The 22,721-nt window shown below is 50.7% G+C and overlaps 3 protein-coding genes across 11 annotated transcripts in view; all 3 read right to left on the reverse strand.

Moving 5' to 3' along the window:
- Nucleotides 1-3,941, reverse strand: part of LOC122388509 (uncharacterized protein K02A2.6-like) — a 4,899-nt gene extending 958 nt beyond the window's left edge. Inside the window, exon 1 of one of the 2 annotated variants that reach the window (XM_043379687.1) lies at nt 2,102-3,941. In XM_043379687.1, coding sequence (XP_043235622.1) covers nt 2,102-3,638 — 1,537 coding nt within the window. In that variant the 5' untranslated portion in view covers nt 3,639-3,941. The other variant, XM_043379677.1, reaches the window with a different exon arrangement.
- LOC122388525 (6-phosphogluconolactonase-like) overlaps nt 1-10,023 on the reverse strand; it is a 13,243-nt gene extending 3,220 nt beyond the window's left edge. For 2 of the 8 annotated variants that reach the window (XM_043379721.1, XM_043379712.1), the window contains exon 1: nt 9,872-10,023. The gene's annotated coding sequence lies outside the window, so the exon portion shown is untranslated. The other 6 variants (XM_043379753.1, XM_043379742.1, XM_043379759.1 and 3 more) reach the window with 6 other exon arrangements.
- Nucleotides 10,024-15,717: 5,694 nt separating this feature from the next.
- Nucleotides 15,718-22,721, reverse strand: part of LOC122388089 (neuronal acetylcholine receptor subunit alpha-10-like) — a 63,005-nt gene continuing 56,001 nt past the window's right edge. Inside the window, exons 9-10 of the mRNA XM_043378875.1 lie at nt 17,278-17,546; nt 15,718-17,211 (exon numbers count right to left, since the gene is read on the reverse strand). Coding sequence (XP_043234810.1) covers nt 16,976-17,211; nt 17,278-17,546 — 505 coding nt within the window. The 3' untranslated portion in view covers nt 15,718-16,975. The remainder of the gene's footprint in view (nt 17,212-17,277; nt 17,547-22,721) is intronic.

Genomic DNA, 22,721 nt, shown 5'->3' on the forward strand with positions numbered 1-22,721 from the left:
GAAGTGAACTGGGGCCCTCCATCAGACATTATCGCTTCTGGCACGCCAACTTGACAGAAGATTTCGCGCATCGCGGACGTCAACTTCTGAGTATGAGCACTGATCCCTAGCGGCTTGATAAAACGCCATCCAGAGAAGCCGTCAACAGCGATAAGGTACTTACGGCCGGCGTGCTCGGCGACATCTAGATCGAGGCGCTGAAACGGTCTCTCTGCGGGCGGGTGGTGGACGATGGTCTCCCGTTGATGAGACGGAAGCTCCCGCTGGCATCGCTCGCAGCCCCGCGTCACGTTCTCGATGTCGGCATCCATCCCAGGCCAGTAGACGGTAAGGCGGGCCCTGCTCTTCGTCCGCTCCTTACCGAGATGACCGTCATGGAGCGCTGTCAACACTGTCCTTCTTAGCGCCTGTGGGATGACAAGACGACATCCACACACAACCAGACCCTCATCGATGGTCAGCCGGTCATGTACGGGCCAGTACTTACGGATGGGCTCCGGCAAATCGTGTTTGGCCGATGGGAACCCTTCTGTAACGGTGCGTGTCAGAAGCTGGTACTCAGGGTCGTACTGAGCGGCGCGACGTACCTCATCTAGTCGGACGTCGGTGTCCGTGGCGTCGAGCTCGGCGTTGATGACGGTACACACCTGTGCTACTGATCCATCTTCGCCAACTTCGTCTCCTGGCACAGGATCTTGTACAGGCGCTCGCGAGAGGGCATCCGGAGCTCCGTGCTCGTTTCCTGCTCTCCAACTTGCTGTGAAGGGACCTGCCTCTCCTATCTTCATCCGGAGTCGCTGGAGGCGAGGATTTTCTATCTCGTCCAGCGTCTTGCTGTTCAAGATTGGCACAAGTGGCCGGTGATCGGTCAGTATCTGGAACAGCGGTAATCCACACAGAAACAAGTGACACTTGCGAGTCGCCCACGCCACGCTTAAGGCTTCCAACTCTATCACAGCATACCGGGACTCCGCGTCGCTCAAGAAGCGCGATCCGGCCTGGATCACGCGCCACGTGCCGTCCCGCTGACGCTGGCGCAGGACAAACCCAATCCCGCGCACTCGGCTGGCGTCGGTCTCCAGGCGAGTTGGCAGCTTCGGGTCGTAGAAGGCCAGCGTCGGGACGGAAGAGAGGGCAGCTTTGGTGCACTCAAATGCTAGCTGGTGAATCTCATCCCACACAAACTCTCTTTTCGAGCTCAGGAGTGGTCGGAGCGGAGTAAGATGCTCCGAAACGTTCTCCACAAAGTACGCCAGCTGGTTGACGAGCCCGAAGAAGCTCCGGACCTCGGTCAGGTTGCCGGGCGTCGGGAAGTCGGAGAGAGCCCTGACGAGCTCAGGATCTGGTCGATAGCCATCCCCTGACACGATGAACCCAGCGAACTTGACTGTCCGCTGTGCCAGCTGGAGTTTGCTGGCGTTCAGGGAGATGCCTTTCTCCTGGCAGCGGGCCAGGAACTTCCGCACATGCTGGATGTGCTCCTCTCTGGTGCGGCTGAAAACGATGACGTCGTCTACGACTTTTCTAAACCCTGTCATCCCTTCAAATGCCTCATCCATCCTGCGATTGTAGTGTTCGGCGATCGAGGTTATCCCGTAGGGGGCCCGTAGGAACGCGAACCTGCCGAAGGGCGTGATGAATGTTGTCAAGGGCTGGCTCTCTTTGGCCAGTGGGCACTGGTGGTAACCCTTAAGTGCGTCAAATACGGTGAACCAGCGGGCCTCTGAAGCATGAATCGACGCGACCTCTTCGATTGGAGTGGGTGACTGGTACAGCTCACGACGCACGTACTTGTTGAGTTGGGACAGGTCGACGCACAAGCGCACGCCCGCGCCACCTTTCTTAGGGGCGACCACGATTGGAGCGCACCACTCAGTTGGGGCAGTGACCCGGCGGATAACCCCCTCACTCTCCAGCCTTTCCAGCTCGGCCTTAAGGGGCTCTCTGAGGGACAGTGGGATCCGCCGGGGGGCTGTGACGCAGAAGGGACGTGCGTCCTGTTGGAGGTGAATGGTGAATTCCTCACCTGGCATGGTGCGAATATGGCCATCAAACACTTTTTCGAACTCATGAGTTAGCTGAGACAGATCGCTGTACTCACTTGGTTTCGGATGATGGTCCTGTCCCGGCGTATCCGGGTCGTCCTGACGCACCGATGCAGTCTGCGGTCGCGTTGCATCCCTCGGAGGCGGACCGGTCTCGGTACCGGTCCAATTGATGTCGTCAGCCGGGGGAGACGGAGGAGGACCGAGCTCGGTACCTCTCCGAGTCGCGTCTTCGGCCAGACGTGGCCCACTCATCGCCGAGATTTGGCAGGGGTAGTCGGCCGGTACCAGTCTCAGGTGCCTCGTTGCACTCCAGGACATGAGAAGTCCGCTGACTCCTGGAAGGATGTGCACCTCCTCCTCGGCAGAGGCGTCATCGAGCGTGATGACGGCGTGGAGTACACCCACCGACCTGAGGGTGTTGCCGTTCGCTGCCCGAGGGTGAAGATACGGTTGACTGATGTCATTTGCCTGCAGTCCGAGCTGTTGCAGGAGGTCTTCACCGCCGACAGACACGTCCGCGCCGGTGTCTGGCAGGGCGTTCACCTTCGCCGAGCGCCGTCCGACTGTTATGCCGACCAGGATACGAGGCGCTCCAGTAGCTGCAGTGAAGGCGATGATAGCTGATGTGGTTGGCCATGGGGGTTCAGCCTGACCATGTTGACCGGGAGCTGTCTCCATCGGGCGGGAGCGGCAGACTGCGGCAAAATGACCGATTTTACCGCAGTTACGGCATTCTCGCCCCCGGGCTGGGCAGTCGTTTGCTCGGCGATGGAGGTAGCCGCAGTTGCGGCACACGCTGTCGGCGTTCGCTGACGGTGCTGGACGCTGCGGCGGGAAGGCCGTCCGATGTCCCTGAGCTTCAGGGCGAGGTGGCTGCGCTCCCCGGGCGCTCTGCGGTCCACACACTCGGCAAGTGGCTGACGGCTGTGGTTCTCGGCCGTCGTCCTCGTGGCTGGGGTCGCCGATGCGGGCGACGACGTCTGGTCGTCGAATCTCGGCGGCGTCCCGGTGCGCCGCCTCCTGGGACCTGCAGAGAGATATTGCAGCCGACAGAGACAGGTTTGGTATGGCACAGAGCTTTTGCACAGTCTCTGCGGACCTCAGTCCAATAACAATACGGTCCCTGATAAGTGACTCGTTACATGAAGAGCAAAAGTTGCAAGAACGAGACAAGTCACGGAGACACGTGAGGAAGTCATCAAAAGTCTCTCCATCACCCTGAACCCTGCTATTGAACCTCTTCCTTTCTAGGACCTCATTCACCTGGCCAATGGCGTAGACCTCCAGTTGACGGATCATAGCGTGCACGTCCTGCCGTTCGTCCTCTTCTAGCGGCAGATTACGGACGACTCGGTTCGTGTCGTCGGTGAGGCAGGCGCGAAGAGCGGCCATCTGTGCCCTGGGCTCCATCGCTCCGATGCCGGCGAGAAGATAGAAGTCCTCCCATCTTTCCTTCCAGGTCCGGAACGCGTCACCTCGCTCGGTGGACAGGTCGAGTCGGTCGGGCTGTGCCGCCCTTCCCAGCCAGGCAGTGCCTGCTGCTGAGACTTGAAGTGCACCGCCCGCCGGTGCCAAAGTGTCGTTCGGCATCTTGGCTCAGTTACGTTAAATTACTAAAAAGAATTATACGGCTACCGACCGCGCCATGTTTCGGTTTCACTTAAACTCACTCACCACGCGTTCGTAAGTTATATTACACTGATAATGCAAGCCAAACAAAGCATGACGCAGCGCGCGTCCGTCCGTGACCGCGTCCCGTGTCCAAGTCCCCGCCGCCGCGCCGGCCACCGCGGCCGGTGACCCGAGTCCTCGGGCGGTCACGTGACTGGCCGACCGGGACGCCGGGACCAGGCAGGGCGAACCGAGCCGCACAGTGGAGCGGGACCAAATAACATCACAACAACCGCAGCCGAGCCCCCGCTGACCTTGAACGCGATTGGCCGGACGACGTAGAATCTTCGTCGTCCGAGAGACATCGAACGCGGGGTTAAACTATGTGAAACAGTTGGTAAGAAAGACTATTAAATAAGTGTATGAAAAGGGCACAGTTAACATATGATAACTATTAGACACAAACCATGCAAAAAATTAATGCATGCCTTCTGAAATACTTAGATTTGAATTATGACCCTATGACCCTATGCCTACGAATAGCAACAACTAATTGCATTGACTATAAATTCCTATTTCCCTCATCCCTGTTATAAGGAATAATCTGCTATCTGTTGAGGTGAATATGTCAGACATTCAACTTTTTATGATAGTACACCCCAAAAACAGCAAAGCACCCAGCATCCTCAAGCATCAGGCAAAACTAGAAATAAATACTGCTCAGATTGTTAAAAGCATATCATATTTATATACAGTATAAACTGTGGTTAAAGGTTAAAAGTAGCTCAATGTGGAACAGACTTCTACAGATTCAGCTTTATTTGTCTGAGGCTTTAACAATTGAACCTGTATCTTTAGTCTTGCATTTTTAGAAAATATTCTGATTTGCATTTAAAACAATGTCCTGTAGGATGTTAGAGTAGGTAGGTACCTATTCCTCAGCGAACAGTTTTGAACAGTTCAAACTTCAAAGGTGCCTCTGCCTATCACAACACAGTGAGCAAAGGTAACCAAAACTATTGTTAATGTATAAACTAAGAAACTTTTGTTCCAATCTGAAAATAATGAACCAGGGCCTAAGCATTTCACATTTGAAGCAGACAAGCCCCTCCAGAAAATCATAGAATCTAATAAATTTTGAAACATATATTTATATATTTATATATTTACGTCAGCAGACACTCCACAACACGGTGGCTATTACGTGTCAATTGTCAGTGAATAAAACGGTTGGGGAAGTCAAATGGGACACGGCACACAACAATCATCCGCTGAAACAACAGCACACACAACACTAACACACGCACAATCACTCCAAATAAAAGAAACGTTTCGCTGCCGGTTTAAAAGCTGCTGGCTCGAGCCGTGTCACTTCACTAGGCATAGAGTTTAAAAGCGAGGCTGCTCGGTATGCAAACCCTCGCCGCCCGACCACTGTTCTTGTAGCTGGCGGGCGCAAGTCACGGTCTTGTCTAGTGGGGCGGTTACACTGCCGTGCGTCGGCGAAAGTCACAAACAGTGAGGCGAGCTCCTCGGGCTCGCCCAGGGCACGGATTCTATGCGCAATGATAGCGGTCTGCGCATCACACATCTGGCGCGGTGTGTGCAGGCCCAGGTCGTCCCGCGCGCGAGACACACGATCGTACTTTCGGAGACCGGCTGCTACTCTGGTGGCAAAGTTCACAACTTTCAGTAGCCTCTCGTTGTTAGCCGCGGAGCCGTTCCCGTACACAGATAGACAATATCTCACGCGCGAGACGACCAGGCCCTGCACGACCGCAAGAAGCGCCCGCCGCGGGAGGAGGCGCCTCAGGTGGCGGAGACCGATCAGGAGGCCGACACACTTACGTACCACGTCACTGACATGAGCATCCCACGTAAGGTGGCGGTCGAAAATGACACCAAGGTTTTTAACATATTGGCTCTCCCGAACGGTCCCGCCACCGACCCGCACGCTGACAGGGGGGAGATCTCTGGTATTCTGTCGGGTGCCAAGGAGGAGGATTTCCGTTTTGGACGTGTTGAGTTTAAGTCCGTGGGCATGGAACCACGATGCCAAGGAGGTGAGGGTAGACTCCATGCGTTGGATGAGGTAAGGAAGATTGCGCTTGGTATCGGAAATAAGGATTTGGGTATCGTCAGCGTACTGGGTCACATGAGCGTCCGGCGCGTGCAGACTGAGGTCGTTGGCAAAAATGGTGAATAACAGAGGACCGAGGGCTGATCCTTGGAAGACTCCCATGGTGTTAGGAAGGGGCTTCGAAACCACTCTGTCACCGGAAAGAGAAGAGATACAGACAGACTGAGTGTGACCGGTGAGGTAGGAGGAAAACCAGGTCGGGTGGATGCCATAGAGCTGGAGCTTGGAAGTTAGCAGTGAGTGAGGAATGACATCAAAACATTTACTAAGATCCAGAAGGCAGAGGAGGGAGATAAGGCCACGGTCCATGTTGGAAAAAGCGCGATTAGTTACAGAGAGCAGAGCGGTTTCGGTAGAGTGAAGAGGACGAAAACCGTGCTGGGATGAAGAGAGAAGGTGGTTGTTAGACATGTAGGCGGAAAGTTGTCGGTGCACTAAGCGCTCGACAACTTTGGCTATGGTGGGGACGATCGAAATAGGACGGTAGTTGGAGACCAGATCAGGATCACCGGACTTAAAGATAGGATGGACTAGGGAGTGCTTCCAAGCATCGGGATAGTCACACGTGGAAAGACAGGTATTGACAACATGGAGCAGGATGGGACCAATGGCTTCGAAAGAAAGGAGCAGGATGCGAATACAGACGCCGTCAGGTCCACACGCACCGGAACGCTTCATGGAGAACACCACCTCCCGCAGCTCCGCCAGTGTCACCTCGGCGACCCGAAAGCTACACGCACCAACACGCGGCAGGCGGCACGGAACGTCGGGCGGCACCCCGGAGCTAGCCAGGCTAGCCGCGACACGTGGGCCGACATCAACAAAAAAGGCGTTCATTTCATCAGGCGTGGCGGTGGGGAGGGTTGCTGTGTCACTCCGCTTACCGGCGACCAGCGGGCGGACGATGCGGTACAGAGAGCTGCTACCGTTATCGCGCAGTCTCGCCTTGATGTCCACCCGGCAGTCGCGCCGGATCGCCGCCCTCACCCTCCTGTCAAGTGCACGGAAGGCCGGCGATCTCCCCTCACGGCGCAACACACCCCTCCTCTCCGCCATCAGACACAGGGTCGCCGAGGTGACAGCCGGCGCACACGGGTTCCGGATACAGGTCAATCGGAGCGGAGCATGCTGGTCAAAGACATGAATCAAACGGCGACTGAGATAAGACCATTTCTCGGCGACAGATGGACAGCTAAAAACACCGGACCAATCAACAAGATACAAGTCATGTAACAAAGTGAGATGATCGATGTTCCTAAAAAGACGAGTGCTAACACGGCGAGGCTTACGGCGGCATCTAGGAACGTTAAAAAGAGCACGAACAAAGTAATGAGGGCTAAAAGCACATCTAAAAGCTCTCACACGCTGCACCACGTTACTCGAATTGCATATAACTACATCTAAAAGAGATCCTGATGAGTAGGTCGGTTGTGTAACGAACTGTTCTAAATTTAAAGATCGCAGCATCTCCAGAAGTCGGTCCTTTCCAACACAGGTGGTAGTGGTAGTGTCAGACAAGTCACAGTTCAGGTCACCCACGGGCAAACTTAAAATAAACAAACTATAAAATAAACATCCATGCAAAGCAGTTGCAGGATACAAAACCAACTATAGTTTGTTTATTTTAAGTTTGCCCGTCACTGTCAACGTCTCATTGAACACGGCACGAGAATTGCTAGCTGATTTACTGAGAAAACTGGCTACCTAGCGCACAATGCACATTGTATTGGAGATATGAATAATATTTTCAAAACAACTTTTGAACACCGATGATGTAACCTTATGTTAAACACCATGCAATTTTTTGAATAGTTCAGACATAATTCCTGAGAAGTTGTCTATCCCTGTGGGGCTGTAGGTATTGGCAAATACAAGCTATGAGTCCGTGAAATAGTTAATAAATTTGATAAATTTGATTGTCTGTGAAATCTGGTCAAATCAATGTGCACCAACCAGTTTTCTCAGTAATTCATCTAGCAATTCTACTGTGTTCAAAAAGACATTTACAGTGAGGGGCAAACTTAAAATATACGAACTATACCAATCAAACTCAAACAAATTCAAAATTAATATAAAGCCTTTCTATCAAACTAAAATATGTGGACAGCTCTTCCAAATTGGTGGCAACTTCAACTGACAGACAAATGATAAAAGGCTGTTAAGTCCAAGTGTTATAAATTGTTACATGCAGTAGGTACCTAGTTAAATATCAATACCTAGGTACCTTCTGAAAATGACAGCTCAAATTCAGATCTCCGAATTTCCTTAATTATATTTTGAAACATTACTTAAAGGAAAAGGGCCACCTTCGTGAAATATGAAGATATCGTTGTTTTTCATTTTGACATTATTATTTTTCATTTTCTTTTTAAAACTGGTGCCAGAAGTGCACAATTCGCGAAAAAGTATTTTAAACTATTTAACATATTGGTACTATGTTGATACTCTCTAAGGCACCTACTGTATGATGGCATAGCGATGACGTCACACTCAAGCCAATCAGCGTTCAGAAGACAGACTCGTCGGTTTGTGTCAGATAAGCTGATTGGTTAAAGCTGAGCTGGTTGGAGCTGATTGGTAAAAAACCAAAGCCTCGCCGCGGGTGGCTGTATTGTCGGGTAAGAACGCATTCCTGTGATAAGGACGCATTCCTGGCGTATTTTCTTTTAAAATTGCCGATAACTACGAATGGAGGCCGAAATCGGCCGTAAGGAGGTACCGTAAAATGGGGTGTTAAGGGACAGTTTTGAGGTGTTTTGTTAGATAACTCAAGAAGGGTTGGAGATAAAAGCATCAAATTGTCAGCATTTTATGTGGAATTTGGTGCTTTATATGCCTGCCACATTAAAGTTTTTAATATTTATATCTGCATATTATTTTTTATTATTTTTTATCACTGTCCCTTAGCACCCCAATGTGGGGTGTTAAGGGACACCTATATTATTCCAAGAAATGGTCATCAAATGCCCACAATTGGGGTGTGGAAGGGCACACAATTTATTTATTATAATGTTTTGCATATTCTGTCACAAAACAAGTCAGGTTCATTCATCACTAATGACCTTTTTAGCCAATTACGTGTAATGCAGTTAACGCTTCTGGAAAATGTGCTAATTATAAGGTAAACAGAACCAAAAAGTACCCTTCTGTCATCAATAAAAGCCCATGTTGAAGCTAGTCACTTGTCATTATGTTGCCTTCTTTGTTTTAGCCTTTTTATGATGACATCACATTTACCTACATCAGTCTCCATTGACCCATCATTGTAAAATAGAATGTTGAGATGTTTTGTTACATAACTTAAGATTTGTTAGAGATAAAAGCATGAAATTGCCAGCATTTTATGTGGAATTTGGTGTTTTCCATGCCTACTGAAAGAAAACTTTATTTAGATATTATTTTTTATTTTTTCTTCCCTGTCCTTAGCACCCCACATCCACCTCAAAATATGCATGTATCCGGAAAAGAGGAAGAGGATGATGAATGAATGGGTGGATTTGCACAAGTTTTTCAGGAAACATGTGCAATACATGTGACAATACACCTATGCATTCATTTTCCCTCTACACCTACTAGTTTATGTGGTACACACAGAGTTTTGGAGATGTTTCAATTTTGTGAAAATGTAGCATGATTTTCAAATCCATTTTTGAACCAAATCACTTGCATGAAAAACCATACCATTTTGTCCTATAGTCAAGAACAAAACAGTGTCAACTACCACACTCAAGTTTTTATTTAACTTTCTCAAATTAGGAACTTAGCATGACTCAAAGTTTTTGCCACGCAACTGTCCCTTATCACCCCACTGTCCCTTAACACCCCATTTTACGGTAGACAGAGAGGTTTTCGGACACGGGCTACAAAAGATGGCTATCTCAGTTTCAATCCCCATGTTAAAGGTGGCCCTTTTCCTTTAATGCTGAAAATGTTGGATCAAGTGGTAGCTTAAACCATAAATATACTCATTTTTTTGCATAAGGCGAGTAGTAACTTAGAAAAACGCAAATCATAGCAGTGATGAAAAATACAAGGACAGTACAATCAGAAACAAATACTTGCTGCAACTGACCTCACTTGCTGTATGGCCTTCTCAAAATCCCCAATCCACGAAGATATAGCCGAAAGTGATGAATAAATGCGAAAACAACCTGTCTTGAGCGGTGTGGAACGCATATAACCGCAGAACGGAGATGTCAGTGAACCCTGTTCACTGCCGCCTTGCGAATGAGTACGTCATGCTCTCCCTTGCTTGATGGCCCGCCCATGCTTTCCAAAATTATCAAACCCTTGGTGTTGGTTGGAGAACTTTCAGTTACTATGCCGACATTCATAAACACTAGCAGCATACGCTGCAAAACAAAACAGGTGTTCGGCCTATGATATTGAAGCGTCTGCGCCAGTTTTGATAGCACTGCTGTCGGAAATATGGTAGCCTTATACCTTTATTTTTCCCCAACAGAGGCAAGCCATGAAACGTAGGGGGCATTCCACGTCAAATCAAACACCGAAATCCGTCATCCCCTTCGATTTTTCTGAAAATTTGTAGGCAGACTGGGCATGGTTCAAAACTGAGTTACGTGTAATATTTTCGATTTTTTTTATAAATTTAGTCCGAACCTTTTGATGGGAAGGATTCACAAGGACAGAGCCACCGCTAAGCGAAGCTTGTTGCGATGACCCTGCCCTCCACCCTCCGATCGCGCAATTCCGATTCTATGGCAGAATTTAGAGTCCAAAGTTTAACCCTCGCATGTGTGCGGCGTTTGCCAGCTTCTAATGTGTAGGGGGGGGGGGGTCGGTTGGACCCCCCCTTGCCGTTTGGCCCCTGATCGAGCTAGAGCTTCGCGGGAAAAACGAGCGTGTTGCCCGTGACGAGCGGAAGCCGATGATATCCAATTTTAAGGTCCTAGGTCATTGGTTGACCTTCCAGGTCAGGTCAATGACCCAAAGTCGGGAAAATCGGGACCTATTAGAAAGTCGTAAATTGTGGCTGCTGAGGGGTTTTTCGGGGTGCTGATCACGAATATCGTGTTAGTTTTGATCACAGATGATGTCTTTAAGCATTTAGGCCAGGTCGGGTCAGGTCAGGTCAGGTCAACCAGTAGGGGTTGTGACGGGTATTCGTAGTACGTGTCAACCGCCTCTGACAGCTTCGTAACATGTTACGAAGGCACCAAAACTACTCCGTAAATGTTCAAATGGTTGCTAAATTCGAATTCAGCTCCAAAAACTAGCCTAGAAACATGTAAAACTCGAAAGAGAGAGCCGAGGTCACCCGAGGTCACCAAAGGTCAATGACCTGACCTGACCTTCAGGTGACCTTGACACCCATTCTAATGCATGGGAGCAACATCAAATCACATGTTTGAACGGTTGAAACCACGAAAAGCTTGCAAACGCGCGGCTAATGCGAGCCGACATACGCGGAATCGCGATTCCGGCCAAACATGGTCTCGGAAAAGAGGTCACAGGTCAAAGGTCATTTGGGTCAGGGTCATGAAATTTTCAGGGTAGGTGTAAAATTGATCAATGAGAGGGTACTGAAAGTTTCGTCGCAATCGGTCGCTTTTTACGCGAGTTATTCGCGAAAAACCATGGGGGGTCCATCCGACCCCCCCCCCTACACATGCGAGGGTTAACGTGCGCACAAAGCCGCGCACGGCCGGTCCCCTCGCTGACTTCGCCTGGCTACGGCCTGCCACCAACCGCAACCATACCTGTCAGGAGGCCCATAAATGTCGAGCGCCCGTCGCGCTTCGAACCCGGACTGTCATAACCGGGAACGCGTGCTCTCACCACGCGGAGTCCAACGCTCTAACCAACTGAGCTACGGGACCGGAAATTTGATAACGTATCGCCGAGATATAGGTCATCGAATATAGCCAAAAATGCCACACATCATTTTTTTAAACGCTTATAACTCTGGTTCCTTTTCTGGTATCAAAATGATTAACAGGGTCTTGTAGGCAATTGATAAGGCTTTGATTTTTAATTATAAAATTAAATTGAAGTGACCTTGAAATGCATTTGACCTTGAATTAAAACAGAAAAATTTAAGTAGCAAAAAACACGCCACCTTCGATTTGAGTAATTTTTACATATTATGTCCGTCATAATGTTCCTAACCATCTGTGAAAAAATTGGAGTGGGCCATTCATAACTTTCGCGGCAAACGCCGTTTTCATGCATCAACATCACGCAACCGCGCGTGACCTTGAAAGACAGTCAAGACATGCTTGCTTGTGTACACTTTCTGAAATGAATGATTGCTGATTAGTGATATCCCAAACTCTGCGAGAATGGAAATGCATAGTCATCGTAGTCAAGCATTCACGTTCCATTGTAAAAGTGTCTCAGGCAAACGGTATTTTGCGGTGAATTTTGAGCCGTGTGGAAATGCATCATGAAATAAATTCAACGAAAACATTATCACGCAACGATATCTTCACGTCTTTTGATCTTCACTATACGAAAGAACATACATTTTTGAGTATGTATGGGGAATTTCTAGTAAATCCGATAATAAATATGGCAGTTAGAGTCCTGCTAAGAGTAACATGTCGCCGGCTGAGGCGGGATCGGCCGACGCGGGAAACGCAGCAGTCACAATTTTGTGTTTACACGTTCATATTCAGGGGCGTCGACACCGCACCGGTCCGACTTTTCCGAATCAATTGTTTACCAACCTATTTTCAGAATTCTTTCACCATAAGATCGCCTGTACATTTCTTAGTCTTCTCACAAAATTTGACGCGAATCGAACGTAATCAGCGGTAAGGAGCGCGATGTGAAGACGGAACCGTTCCGTTCCGTCCCGGCACAGTCTACAATTCAGGCGGCGCGTAGCCGTCGGCGCCGGCTGCCGAGTCGCCGCGTCGCCGCGGCGACAGGATGTTCACTTTACACCGCTATTACTAGAACAGTTGTGAACCGATTTTCTTATTGCTTGCACGATGAGATGTGCAATTCAATTCTGGACAGGTAGCCATAAGTAATTTCGCATCAATATTGTGAGATATTGGCGAAAAACAGGAGGGGTGGGGCGAAATTCACTCTTCCCCCTCCACTGCGCGTGCTAACATACGTTTGCATATGTGCCATTTTCTTCAAAACTTATGAATGGCCCACTCTAATTTTTTCACATGTTGTTAAGAATACGGTAGGCAATAAAATATATGAAAATGAGCCAAATCAAAGGCGGCGTGTTTTTTGCTATTTCAATTTTTGTGCTTAAGAACAGAGTTAAGCAAATTTCAAGGTCATATATTTAAGTCGATGCAATTCTAAACAAATGCTTAAGAAATTACCTAAACAGTAAGGTTTATTTCATTCAAATCAAACAAGTACAACCAAAGTTATGGTCGTTCAAAAATATAAAGATGCAACATTTTGTAAAAATTTGATGCCCTATACGAGTTTAGAAGACCTGTGGTCAGAATGTGCAAAAAACATCAATGTAATGTCCGGGGCGACACAGGAACTCGCTCACAAATTTATAATTAAATCGCTGGTGGTAAGGTGCAAAACAGCCGATTTTTGTTCGATTTGACGTGGAATGCCCCGTAGAAAAGTAGTCTTGTGTATAAAGACAGACGCATGTTACATGCAAGACCTTATATACCTACCGTTAGATGTAAAGACAGCGCTCCGTTATTTTCATCCCCAGGACGGTCAAATCCTTCGTCTCCACGCCTCAACACCCTGATCCGGGCTGGAAGGGCAACTTTCTCCCGCCATGTGGGTAGCTGCAGTCCAGAGTGTAGGTATATAAATGGTAGCTCCATGTCTCCATCGGCACCGTTCCGTGCTTCTATCCTCAGGATACTGAAATCCTTCTCCACGCCGCAACCTCCCTCCGGGCTGGACAGGCAACTTTATCTCATGCGGGCTGCTCCCTTGGAGCGGCACCGCTGCTCCCGAGGGAGCGCACCCCGTAGCCAGGTGCAGTGAGCGCCTTGGGACTGGGTGGCCTGTCCTCTGGACGGGCTCAGCCCCGGCGACTCACTAACTAGGGTGCCTGCCCAGACCAATGTCTCCCCCTATATCCTATCATCCTCCCGGCTCTGAAATGGTCTCATTGGACCGAAAGGGCCTAACCCAACAAAACAAACAAGCAAACAAACAAACAAGCCTCCATCGGAGCACACCCGAAGCGCGGGTGCACTGAGTGCTTTGGGGGGGGGGGGCAGCCCGTACTTTTGGATGGGCTCAACCCGGCGACTCCACAAGGGTTTCTGCTCAGACCAATGCCCCCCCCCCCCATTTCTCTTATCCTTCTGGCTCTGAAAAGGTCTCGTCAGACCGAAAGGGCCTACTAGTGATGTCAATTACGGAAAATCGGAATACCGATACCAAACCAAATACCAACCAAAACCACGGGAAAATACCGAAACCAAACCAACTTGGGAAAATGAGGGAAATACCCACTTTTTACCGATTTCTTAGCCTCTTATACATTAGTGAGGGTTTATGATACCTACCAACAAAATACCAAACACATTACGATTGAAATATCAAATACCAAGTTGGTATGGGTTTGGTATCGGTATACCAAAAAGTTGGTATCCGATTGACATCTCTAGGGCCTACCCCCTCCCCTCCCCCAAAGTAAGGTAATCTAGGTATCAGTAGCGGCGGAACACCTTCAATTAAGGGGGGTGCACTGCCGACTTTTGGTCTCATTCTTTACATGCAACGCCCATTATTGGGCTAATGTTAAAATGCCAAAATCAAAGGGGGCACGGTGTCCGGTGCCCTCCCCGTTCCGCCACCTATGCTAGGTATAAGTCCTTGCGGTTGTTTGTATGGGTCAAGGCCGTAAAATTTAACGTTTGACCCTAGCCGGACCTATTGGTTTTCTACATACGCGCCGGCCGAGGGGCGGGGGGGGGGGGGTACGACCCCCTTGCCGTTTCGCTCCTGGTGGAGCTAGCGCGTCGCGAAAAAAAAAAAACGAGCGTGTGGGCCGTTACGAGACACAGAGATTGGTACCCGATTTTAAGGTCCTCGGTCAACCGGTGACCTCTGAGGTCAGGTCAAATGCCCCAAGGTACGGTTCAGTTTTTGGTGAATAACTTCGCAAAAAACGGCCGCAGAGCCGCGATTTTGGCAGCATCGTGTTCGCCTCGCTCAGGCGCGTCGAATGATATAGTTTTTGTTTGGGTCAGATCAACTTAGGGTGTTGACCTCAGGTCACGGTCAGGTCAGCGCCCCCAGGTCACGAAGCTGGTCGAAAGAGGTCATGTCGCATATCGTTCGATTCGGCTGGTCTTCCTGAGTCCATTGGTGGCTTTTTCGACTCGCTAGCTCAATTCGATCGGGAGTTATTGACGAAAAACTAATATGACCTTGATGACGTCATAAATGACGTCACGCAAGGTCAACATTGAAAAAATGACGCATCTAACCTTGCAAGGAGTGCATCAAATCACGATTCGGTGTGCTTAAGATAGTTAGAGATCGTTGCCGGTGCCAGAATAGCAGTTTTTATTTTTCCTTATTGACTTATAATGGTGAGGTCACGAAAATGACCTGACCTCATATGACGTTTACGAAAAATCCGAGGTATACAAGTTGTGAGACTCGTAATGGATACCAGATCCTGCAAGTTTCATTTCCCTGTGACATCTCCTCTGGCAGTGAGGGCGTTGCGAAGTTGCGACATCTGAAGACCGTGCAGAGGTTCACTTATGACGTCATAGGTCAGTGACCTGACCTGACTGGAAAATGCGGTTGATGTGAAAAATCCGGCTTGAATCAAAGGTCAGGTATGCTAAGTTTCAGCTCTCTATCGTCAGCGTGTTCGGAGCTATCGCGAAAAAAACCTTATGGGGGAGGCACAAGCCCCCCCCCCCGTCGGCCGGCGAGGGTTAATATCCAGACCATAGCGCTGATTGTTCATAACATTCCCTGTACTTAAATTGTTTGAACGTTTTATTATCAACATCGTTACTATTATAGAATAGCAAATAATATTTCATAGACGATGCGAGATGACTAGATGTCAGATGACCTGACGTAACTTACTACAACCAAGACAACGAACAATACATTTACAATTCAGCAAACGTCACTCAAAACACAACGGACATTTTCCAATGTCAGTCTCAGAAAATTATCGCACACGAGCCACGGCCAATAGAATCGTACCTGCATGTTTACCAGCTGGATGCCTAATAAACTTGTTTTTGGCAGCGGATCCTATAGCACAAATGTTATCCTTGTTCGTATGCGTTAGTGTCCTTCGGTAACGTTTCAGAATCTTTCCCTGTACGCTAGTCGGCGAACGCGATGCGATGTCTCTAAACTAAAAGCCCAGCCACGGCTATAGTTGTTTGCCGTCCCTTTCACGGCGTGCGCTTATCACCATGAAGGAGAGCCGAGCAAACAAAAATAAGTTCCCATGAGTTAATGACGCATGACCTCTCTCTCACTCCTCGACTATACCACCGTCTGCATTCAATGAGCTCCTGCAGAACCACTAGCCATAGCACATCCATCCCACCACCATCTCCGAACACACTCTCAGCCTCTACTGCGCACATCGGTCACCGGTCCCTCAAGATCGCCAGCGTCACCAGTCCCTCGGGTCACCGGCCTGGAGTCCCTTAGAGTCATTGTTCCCAGTTCCTCAGATCGCCGGCGTTACAAGTCACTCGAGCTCACCGACTTTACCAATCTCTCAGGTCGCCGGCGTCACCTCAGGTCGCTGACTTTAACGATCTATAGGACTAGGTTCACCGGCATTACCAGTCCCTCAGGGTAATCGTTACCCAGCAAGTCACTGCCACCAACTTCTCAACGTCACTGGTGACACCAGTCCCTCAGCATCATTGGTCACTCGGCAGGGCAGGCATCACCGCGTTCACAAACACTGATGTCATTGTCAGCAATGACAACCACTGGCTGGCTGGTAGGCAGCACATTTCTCATTCTCCATTCGGTTCTAATGCGACAAAATGGAAATGAGCCACTATTCCATTCGGCCACGGGACAACGTCGTCTTATGTCAAACAACCGGGATGCCGTACGTCTTACAAAATGGCAATGAGTGACTTTGTTTCTTCATCGCGTGTTTTTACACCTCCTCTCGCCGATGTCGACTGCTATCTCACGATCGCTGCAGACCTCAGTCTGCAGGTCAATGTCCGTTCTGCGAGTCTCCGTCGGCCGCTCAGTCGGGCCGCTGATACTGGCTGCGCTTGTAGACGGGAAGCACGACCAGGAACAGGAGGCTGGACACGGTGGTGATAACCAGGAACACCCAGAAGAGGGTGTGGTCGGCCAGCAGCGCCACCTGGCGCCACTCGTCGGCGGCGCGGCCGCAGTGCTCCTCGGCCTGCTGGCGGCTGAGCAGGTGGCGCAGCGCGCGGCCCACCTCCTCCTGCAGCGGCGCGGCGGCCGGCCGGCCGCGCACGGCGCCCCGCCGGCCCCGCGGCCGGCCCAGCTCGCGCAGCAGCTGGTGCGCCGGCGAGCCGGCCGAGTCGCTGGCGTCGCTGGCGGGCGCCGGCTCGGCGGCCGGCGGCGGCGCGCCGGGAAGCGTGTCGACGGCCAGCCGGACGGCCTCCGGCTTGCTGTAGGCGGCGCTGGCGGCGGTGAAGGCGGTGCCGTTGCCGGGACTGTAGGCCGGCAGCAGCGGCGGGTGGTCGGTCAGGTGCGCGTCGCCGCCTGGAAAGCCGCGCCGACGGTAGCAGCCGGCGCACTTCTGCGAGCTCGACTCGGAGCGCCGCCGGCGAGACGCCGTCCTGCCGAGAACGGAAGGTTATGAGAAAGACGATCAATTTCTGTTGTAAGATTGCACTTATTTGCATTGCAAATCAAGCGCATTTGCTACACTCATTCGTACTTGTATCCCGCTTATGAGCACAGGGAAAGAACCTAACAAAGCTGCATAAGGCATACACAGCAACCAAACACACCGACAAACAGCAGGGCGTTTCCAGGGCTCCGCAGTCCGTCTCTCCTCCATCCGACCGTGACACAGGAGCGTGCAATAAGTTTGCCGCGGGGCGGGAATTCACAGTCGGCTTTCTCGGCCGAGGACGGCTCATTATCCGCTGACAGCTGAGAGATCACGCGATGGCGCGCCAACGTCGAAAAAGAGCGCCAGAGGCGAGCACACGAGACGTGCGGGATTAACGTAGGATGGCAGGCCCCAGATTCCGTCAATGGGTGAGTCTCGAGACGACATATAGGGCGGAGCGGCGTCCACGGGGAGCCAAAGGTCGCAGGGACCTCGGACGGCAGCCGCACGAGACGGTACACAGGTTTCGTATTACATCATTAGACAGTAACGACGTGACTAGCAGCACAATGACACTCCCAATATCATAGTTTTACGCAGAACTGCGGAGTCGGAGTCGGAGTTGGTTCCGGAGTCAAAATCTGAGTCGGAGTCCGTCGGGGTCGACATTTTTGCCGGAGTCGGAGTCGGAGTCGATTTTAGGAAGCCGGGGTCGGAGTTAAAGCCCGAGTCACCGAAAATCAATCGAACACGCAGCCCTGGTTGCGCATTAAAAAGTATTTCAGACATTTAAGTTTCCTTTAAGTATTAATTTTCACGTTTTAGGCATAAAGCTCGAACTGAAGCTCGGACAATTGAAAAGGAAAAGGTGCCTTGCATGCCTTGCAAGGAAACACGAGCCTTGCATGCATCTTAGAAATATGAACTCCGCCTGCGCCTGCTGCTCCTCGCCGCATGTCCATATATAGAAAAAGAGCAGAAGTAGGCGTTCGTTGTTCGTCGTTCAAGGCGCAAGGAAGACCAAAAACTCCCAGTCCAGCGCGAGTCACTGTGAAATACCGACGTCGTTGCTCATGCATTCAAGAATTACCCGTTAAATGGTCTGTAGTTTGAGATACGTGACCTCTGAACTCCTCGCTAGGACCGACAGTGGTGATGGCCCGCCGCGCTGGGGCGGCCGCACCCCACCGGAGACTGCGGTGATAGAGGAGCCGGCACGCGGCGGGACAAAGCGGGCAGCCGAGCGCGCCGGCCGCGGCCCGCCATCCCACTGCGCCGGCCGGACGATGCCGGCCGAAAGCTTTTAGCCGGCGGCGGTCTCAGCTGACAGCCCGGCGGCGGGACGGCTGCCCCAGCCCCGTCTGGCAGGACAGGCCGACGGACGGAGAGGGGAGGACGGGCAACAGGCCGAGTCCAGCCGACGGGAGGACCACAGAGCGGCGCCAGGGATCACGTGGTAGACGGGCAGGTCAGGATGCAACAGCTGTGGGGTACACTGATGGGCTTGTTACACAAGACGTGGACTGAATGCAGGAGGCATAGAGGATGGCGAATAAGATGCAGCAAGAGGAAGATTCAAATATTTAATTGCATTAAATATGGTTTATCTGTAATCGCCTCGATGTATGCACGCGTGCATACGTAAGCCCGCGGATTTATATGATCATAGCCTAACTACACACCAAACATATACCTAAGCCTACCACTGTTCTGGACTTGATACTATGTACATAGATCCGTAAATTCTGGATCAAACACATTTTCCTCGTGGCTCGTGGGATGTGATGGGAATATCATTCATATACCTTTAGGTACGGGGACCCGCAGGCCGCAGTTGCTTCTGTACACGAACCCCAACTCTAGCCGTCTGTCCTGTCCAGTAACAACCGATAACATTGATATCGACTGCCGGTCCCTGTACAACAGCAGCTGAGGTTTTCTGTCACTGGCGGTCGCAGCCGCTCGCAAAAGGGGGGGCCAAAGTCACACTCGTGGGACATAACATTTATCAGTCACCGGGGGGGGGGGGGGTGATCGGCTAATTTTTTACGTCCACGAGGCGCCGCGCAGTTGGCATTACTTATGCTTCATCCACCTCATTCTTGCGTGAAATCTTTAAGCTCAATTTAAGGCAAAAACACCAGTTCCATTTCCCGTCCCACGGTGTTTCCACCGGTCGGGCCACTGCACCATGGCGACGGATCGGTGTGGCATATACTGGAAGGTCGGGCACGCGGATTCATGACCTTACCACAATAAAACAATTCGGAAAGGTACGGATACCTCTTGCTTTGAACAAGCATGTGAAACCCAGAGATCATTTTCAGACTATGACATTTACCCATATAGCTGTTTGGCGGCGGGAGAGAATAGGTACACCGACCTCTGGAGACCCCCGGCCCCACAGGTTCCTGGTTTTCAAAATTGGCATCTGAGGGCCGCACACGACTCGCGCGGGACCTCGCAACGGCTCTATTGGGGCTCACTCAACCTGCCTTATAGTCCTACTGCTAAAAAGACTGGGCCCTGAGCCCTAAGGACTTCATCAGTCTCTGCCAGCCCCATGGGACCCACACCGGCTCATGGGGTCCCGACGTCGAAATATGAGATCTGCGCGGGACCATCAGGACGTAAAGTAATCTCGATCAGGACCAACGTACGGCTGTGCAGGAGTCTGCGTGAGCCCTGTGATCTTCAGAAGCCCACCCATGTATGTTTTCACTTAGAGGCCAGTTTAGGGCCCTCAGAGACCAGTACAGGGCCTGCAAACTGCAAAGGCCAGTAGTTTGAGACCATCAGAGACCGAGTTGGGCTCTCGGAGGCTTATGTGGGTCCTACTCATTACAGGCCAACATGGGGCCCTCAGAGGTCAGCGTGGGGCCCTAAAAGACCGGAATGAGCCGTCGCTGGAACCCAGAGGCCAGCAGAGGGCCCTCAAAGGCCAAGATGAGCCCTCCTCAGAGGCCAATGCAGGCCCTTAGAGGCCAGCATCGGGTCTTCAGCAGCCAATGCGGGGCCCTCATTGGCACCTAAATGTTCGTCTTGGGACACCAGAGACAGCAATAAGGCCACTAGAGACCGGTGTGAGACCCTCAGACGCCGGTTGGGGCCCCTGAGGCCGGTAAGGGGTCCTCATAGGTCAGATGTGGGGCCTCAGAGGTCGATGTGGGCTCTTAGCGGTCAACGTGGGCGCTTGACCGCCACTGGAGTTCCCTCAGAGGTCAGTGTTGGACGCTCAAAGACCGGTGTGGGCGTGTTTTTTTAGCCTCGTGACGATCGAATCAGGGCCAGGGTCCCATACACCTATGGGGGCCCATCGGTTGCTTGAGGGGGGGGGGGCAAATGATATGATGGCCCCCTTTATGTGCCTTGGGAGGGCATGGCCCTGATGCCCCCCGCGACCGCCACTGTGTACACATTACATACAGGCCTCTGAAATTACATACTAGCTAATGCAAACTCTATGCAGGCCCCGGAGATCCCACGCTAATCCTTAAGAAACCAAGCCGGCATACGGCGTCACCACCGGGCTTCTGAGGTGCACAGCACCAACCCATGAGGTCTTACTTTAGTGTCTTAGAGCCACGCTCCTTTGGCAGGGCCCACCCGCCACTGCCGAAGAGGTCTCATGCCAGCCATTGCTGGGCCTACGAGAGCCTCAAGTAAACCCACGCTGATATTCCATGTAAGATGCGGCCATACTCGTGAACCGGTGCCAGCGACGCTGACCGCCAAATTGACAGAATACGAAACTGAGCCCACTCATGAGTGAAATTTACGTCCTTTGATGGCGCAAGAAAGAAAATGAAACATACAAAAAGCTTTTCTAGGACTTTTGTTCGATCTGAAAGGTGGGGCCAAAAGATAGTATGGCCCCACCTTTCAGCACCAAAGGGGGGGCCATGGCCCCCGTGGCCCCCCCCTGGGACCGCCAGTGTTTTCTGTGCGTGCCCTCTGACAGCTTATCGTTGTTCCCTGTGAAGGTGCTGGGACAATTTACTCAGGGTCGCTGTACAGTAGCAACTGCGGGTCCCCGTACCTGCAGCTTTAGTCGTTAAATCCACTGAGCTTACAGAACAACGTTTCGATCGGTGCGCATGTCTAGCACACAGTCCCGTGAAGTGTCTGCGTATTGTGATGGTGCTTACATAAAGCCCATAACGCTTTGTTGTTTTTGTTCGAAAACGCTAGCACACCCTGACAAACACAATCTTCCAGTTCCCATCCGATAGACCCGAACGCCTGGCAGGCACAAGCGGCATTAGAGCGTCAAGCTGCCAAGAGATGGCAGCGAAGTCCAGCGCCTGAAAGCATGCTGTGTCGCAAGGCCTTTAAAGGGACCATCCCACCTTAACATTAGTTTTGAGTTGAGATAGCCAAGTTTGCGGCCAGGCTCAGAAACCACCATTTATTCTGGTCGCAACCCCCGCAGCATTATGGTGTTCAAGAAATTTCTTCCCTTTACTTGCAGGGTGGGACCAGCGTAGTCCCTATCTCTTAACCATTAGCGGTTTTTTGGATGACGTCAGCAGTCATTTCAACGCCCGCCATTCCTTGAACCCGAGTTTTGCTGACCTTGAGCTCCCTTTTTTATCAACGTGAAATCCGTCGTCGGCGCTGAGAAAGCCTATTGCTTTTCATTTTAATTTGAATATTAGAAGATACCCACCACTGGAACTTGGACTGATATTATACCAAGGCCGAAGATGATCAAGCTGCCTGCTATATCTGGAGCTTGGTGTTCAACTTCAACATGGAATAAAAAACAAAATATCAAAGCAAACTGGATATGGTACTGCTAGTTAAAGTCCAAAGAAATTTGAAGAGCTGACAATTGACATTAATTCTTTTCCTGCAAGGTTTCCATATGCAGATCACACCATGAAGAAATATTTTCGATGTTAACAGTTGAAAGGGGATTGATCTTCCAGTTTTGACGAAAGACGCTGCTGACTGTCTTTGGAAAAGGATGTCGGCATGAGGTGCAATTGTGCTTGTGAAGTGGTTATAACTGGTCTTTTCACAGTATTAAATTAAATGTGCCATTGCAGCCAAGTGTGTTATCATTTAAGGTAAAATCAAAACTACAATGTTGGTTTTACGAGCATTGAGAAGGCTGGTAGGTAACACCTGCCTGTGCTCGTAAATCATGCTGCCAAAGTATTCTAAATTAATT

This window comes from Amphibalanus amphitrite, unplaced genomic scaffold, assembly GCF_019059575.1.
Source record: "Amphibalanus amphitrite isolate SeventyFive unplaced genomic scaffold, NRLGWU_Aamphi_draft 000018F_arrow, whole genome shotgun sequence".
NCBI classification, from domain to species: Eukaryota; Metazoa; Arthropoda; class Thecostraca; order Balanomorpha; family Balanidae; genus Amphibalanus; species Amphibalanus amphitrite.